The sequence below is a fragment of the Physeter macrocephalus genome, chromosome 9 (genome assembly GCF_002837175.3).
Source record: "Physeter macrocephalus isolate SW-GA chromosome 9, ASM283717v5, whole genome shotgun sequence".
NCBI classification, from domain to species: Eukaryota; Metazoa; Chordata; class Mammalia; order Artiodactyla; family Physeteridae; genus Physeter; species Physeter macrocephalus.
In genome coordinates this window covers 37,309,729-37,314,468 of record NC_041222.1, presented here as the reverse complement: position 1 = coordinate 37,314,468, position 4,740 = coordinate 37,309,729, and the positions used below count along the sequence as shown (strand labels likewise).

Here is a 4,740-nt window from a genome sequence, read left to right as displayed (position 1 = left end):
CTGTTGTGGCCCCTCCCGTTGCGGAGCACAGGCTCCGGACGCGCAGGCTCAGCGGCCATGGCTCACGGGCCCAGCCGCTCAACGGTATGTGGGACCTTCCCGGACCGGGGCACGAACCCGTATCCCCTGCATCGGCAGGCGGACTCTCAACCACTTGCGCCACCAGGGAAGCCCCATAGCACACTTTTAAAGGCACAGAGTGCTGAACAAGATCTTTGAAATGAACAGATTGTGAACAATGTTCCCAAAGCTTTGAACAACACATAAGGTTACAGATATAAATAAATGCAAATAAGTTAATTTCTCTCTTTCACATTCATAATTCACTTTTTCCAAGGAACACAAATCATGCTCTCATTTTGCTGCTAGTTAAACACATATCTAACTATTTCACTCCTTTTTCTTCAGTTTACCATGATAGAATCAGAGTTTAAGGAGATAATCTAAGGAACATCATTTTGACCCAACATAAATCAATGCAAAGTAAATTTACACCGGCATGGACACTTTTGCTTACTGCTAATCTGCCAACTAAATGTCTTCCTCCAGTCCTTTTACTCCCACCAAGTCAACATAATCAGAAAGCCCACACTCTCTCCATCAAGATATTAGACTTCAGAATTAAGGCAAAAAAAGTCTGTTAAAGTTGGAAAGTTCTGGTAACTAATGGGGGATCAGAGATGATTATAAGTCTGACTTAACTCAAAGTTCAATGAGAATACCATGAGCAAAATATTAGCAAAGGTATAGACCAGTGGGATCCATCCTGGTTCCCTAGAACAATGCTTAGACTCATCAAGGAAGTGAGAGCCCCAGAGTTATCACTAATAGACAAAACAAGAACAAAAACAATGGAATCACATACCAGTCCTTCAATAAAGATAACAGAACCAGGAAGTTTCTCTATTTTCAGCAGGTATTATTATCATCATTGGCAATATTGTTGTATCATGTTAAGCTGAAATTCTGCTTGGAAGTTTCTATGTCTCCAATTCATGTTTTATAAGAGAAAATAATTATTAGCTAATGCCACTTATTTGGTGGGTCAAATCTTTTAAAACACAAATTACAAGAAAAAATATGAGTGTGGTTTGGTGATAAAATTGTTCAGAGTCACAGGTAAAGAAGGTAGGTAATTCGCTAGAAAATCCAAGTCTACATTTTACAAAGCAAAATCTGGTTAACACTTCACCACAAAGCTAAGACAATACCAGAAGAAATTTGTACACCTTCATAATTAGGTTACCTGTTTTACATCTCGGACAAGATGATGCAAGAGCATATTGATGGGTCCTTGTTTCTGTAATAAAGAACAAAAGGAAGAATTTTAATTACCTTTTAATTGCCACGTGCTAGGGAGAAATAAAACACCTTTATTTCAGAATTCATAAATAATCCAGAATACTGAAAACTTTCTTCATCATCTTTAGTAATGAAGCTTAAGCCAAATTAATTCTAAGGAAGGTATTTCCCAAGAGAAGATGTGATTAGATTGAAATATTTTTCAATGCAAGATGTATATATCTAGGAAGTAAGGCCTTAATTAACTTTGTGTGGCAAGAGACAGAAATAAATCTTAACTAATCTGTAACTATCCTTTATTATATATAAATCACACAATTACAAATTTCATCACACAATTATATTTTATCAACAAATATTTATTGAACACTTACTACGTTCATTCAAGCTACTGAGGGATTCATGAAGAATAAAAGTACTTTCTTCATAGAATTTTTACAATCTAATAGAAGAGAGTGGAACTTACACTAAAAATAACCAACAATATGAAGATAGGTATGTTCAAAAGAGTGGCAAAAATCTGTATTACAGGGGCACTATAATATGTGAATGGGAATAATCAAGAAGATAGGACTTGAACAGGGCTTTAAAGAAAGGGTAAGATTCAAAGGCAAGGAAGGACATCACAAGAAGGGTGCTTGGCTTAAGCAACTGGTGTCTTTACAAAGAGTAAGCCAGTCTCATTTCAATAAAAGGTTTACATAGGAAAATTGCAGGAACAAAATTTTAAGTGTCCTTAGGTTGAAATGCTTCTAATTACTCAATAAAAGCAATTTGTTCTTATTCACATCTTTGGCTTTAATTATGGTCTTACTATCCTATTTTCTTAAATTAGTTTATGCTTCTATTCTGTACAATTAATTAAAATGGGAAACACAGAAATGACTAGAGGGTACAATGGATTTGGTAAGAAAGTTTCTTCTTTGGTTGAAAAGTCTGTCTCTCTATAAGCTATCTTTGTACATGAACATTGAAGGAGACTTGAACATTCAAGATATAGTTTAAGCTAAGTGTTAAGCTAATTAATAAATAAATCTTAAGGAGGTGACTAATGAAATGTTCCAGTACTCACTGTATTATAGAGCTCTTCCAGTCGGGAGATGGTAAGAAAGCGATGGAGGTTCATGCCATATTCTATTAAGAGCTTCACGAAATCCACTCGATCCATCACCAAAGCATCTAACATTGCTTGTTCTAGTGAGCCAGGCTTCAGAGGGCAGAAATAAATAAGAGATATAGAGAAATTAAGAAAGTAGAAATAACTAAAGAATTACATGTATTTGAACTCAAAACTATACAGACAAAATAATCATAAAATACAATCTTACTAAGAAATGTTCAGGACCTAAGTGAAGAAATAACAAAAGGTAAACTGAAGGCATAAAAGACCTCTTGAATAAATGGGTTCTTGGATGAGAAGATTGACTGTGGTAAAGATCTCAATGCTTCCCAAATTAATGTTTGAATTTAATGCAATTCTAATAAAAATCCAAGGTTTCTTTCCTTCCTTCTTTTCCTTCTGCTTCTTTTTCTTTTTTTTTGGTAACTTGGCATGTTCCCATTTAAACTATACCCGACTTCTGGGTATAATGGCAAAGTAAACACACTCATCTACTTTTACTCCTACCTAAAACCCCACTAAAATTAGAGTAAAGGGTTTTTTTGTCTTTTTGTGTTTTTTTAAAAGAAAGAATCCACAAAAACAAGGAGGTCAAGAGTGAAACATTTTAGAAGTTGAAAAGCAGATGGTCAAATGATAATTGACTTAGCAGTCCCCAGAAAGCCAAAAAATGGAAGAAAGTCCCTAGAAATTGGAAAAAAAAAGTCAAGAACCAAACAAAATCTATGCCACAGAATTCTGGCAGCATAAATTGCTAACATTGGGACCTTCCCACTCATCTTCCCCATTGATTTTCGTAACAATAGGAACAAGGCTTTACCTTCTAAGCAGGAGATTGGAGAATTTCTTTCTGATATTGTGATGAATACAAGAGAAAATGTATGAATATTCTAACACTTCAGGTTCCCCAACAAATGGGGGCAGCCAGATCGCCCAACCGTGAAGCCCAAATCTACAGGCTCAGAATTTCTAATGAGCTTTCTTTCCTCCACACTTAAACAAAGAGTCCAGGACAAACAGACCAAAAAATGTCAACTAGGAGGAATCAGACAATACAGGAAGAAGAAAACTTCAAAAGAACTATCATTAATAGCTTCAAAAAAACAAAAGAAGATATTATATTCAGGATGCTAAGATCTAGGTTCTGTCATACAGAGTGAAGTAAGTCAGAAAGAGAAAAACAAATACCTTATGCTAACGCACATATATGGAATCTAAAGAAAAACGATGGTACTGATGAACCTAGTTGCAGAGCAGGAATAAAGAGGTAGACACAGAAAATGGACTTGAGGACACGGGGTGGGAGGGCGAAGCTGGGGTGAAGTGAGAGTAGCATCAACATTTATACACTACCGAATGTAAAATAGTTGGCTGGTGGAAAGCAGCAGCGTAGCACAGGGAGATAGGCTCGGTACTTTGCGATGACCTAGAGGGGTGTGATAGGGAGGGTGGGAGGGAGGCTCAGGTACTGGCACAAAAATAGAAATATAGATCAATGGAACAGGATAGAAAGCCCAGAGATAAACCCACACACATATGGTCACCTTATCTTTGATAAAGGAGGCAAGCATATACAGTGGAGAAAAGTGCTGGGAAAACTGGACAGCTACATGTAAAAGTAGGAAATTAGAACACTCCCTAACCCCACACACAAGAATAAACTCAAAATGGGTTAAAGACCTAAATGTAAGTCCAGACACTATCAAACTCTTAGAGGAAAACATAGGCAGAACACTCTATGACATAAATCACAGCAAGATCCTTTTTGACCCATCTCCTAGAGAAATGGAAATAAAAACAAAAATAAACAAATGGGACCTAATGAAACTTAAAAGCTTTTGCACAGCAAAGGATACCATAAACAAGACCAAAAGACAACCCTCAGAATGGGAGAAAATAGTTGCAAATGAAGCAACTGACAAAGGATTAATCTCCAAAATTTACAAGCAACTCATGCAGCTCAATAACAAAAAAACAAACAACCCAATCCAAAAATGGGCAGAAGACCTAAAAAGACATTTCTCCAAAGAAGATATACAGATTGCCAACAAACACATGAAAGAATGCTCAACATCACTAATCATTAGAGAAATGCAAATCAAAACTACAATGAGGGCTTCCCTGGTGGCGCAGTGGTTGGGAGTCCGCCTGCCGATGCAGGGGACATGGGTTTGTGCCCCGGTCCGGGAGGATCCCGCGTGCCGCAGAGCAGCTGGGCCCGCGGGCCATGGCCGCTGGGCCTGTGTGTCCGGAGCCTGTGCTCCGCAATGGGAGAGTCCACAGTGGTGAGAGGCCCGCGTACCGCAAAAAAAAGAAAA

At 37.6% G+C, this 4,740-nt stretch overlaps 1 protein-coding gene across 1 annotated transcript in view; it reads right to left on the bottom strand.

The window, feature by feature from the left end:
• TRPM6 (transient receptor potential cation channel subfamily M member 6) overlaps positions 1-4,740 on the bottom strand; it is a 142,416-nt gene that overhangs the window by 76,069 nt on the left and 61,607 nt on the right. The window contains 2 exon segments of the mRNA XM_028493867.2: positions 1,247-1,300; positions 2,375-2,509. Coding sequence (XP_028349668.2) covers positions 1,247-1,300; positions 2,375-2,509 — 189 coding nt within the window.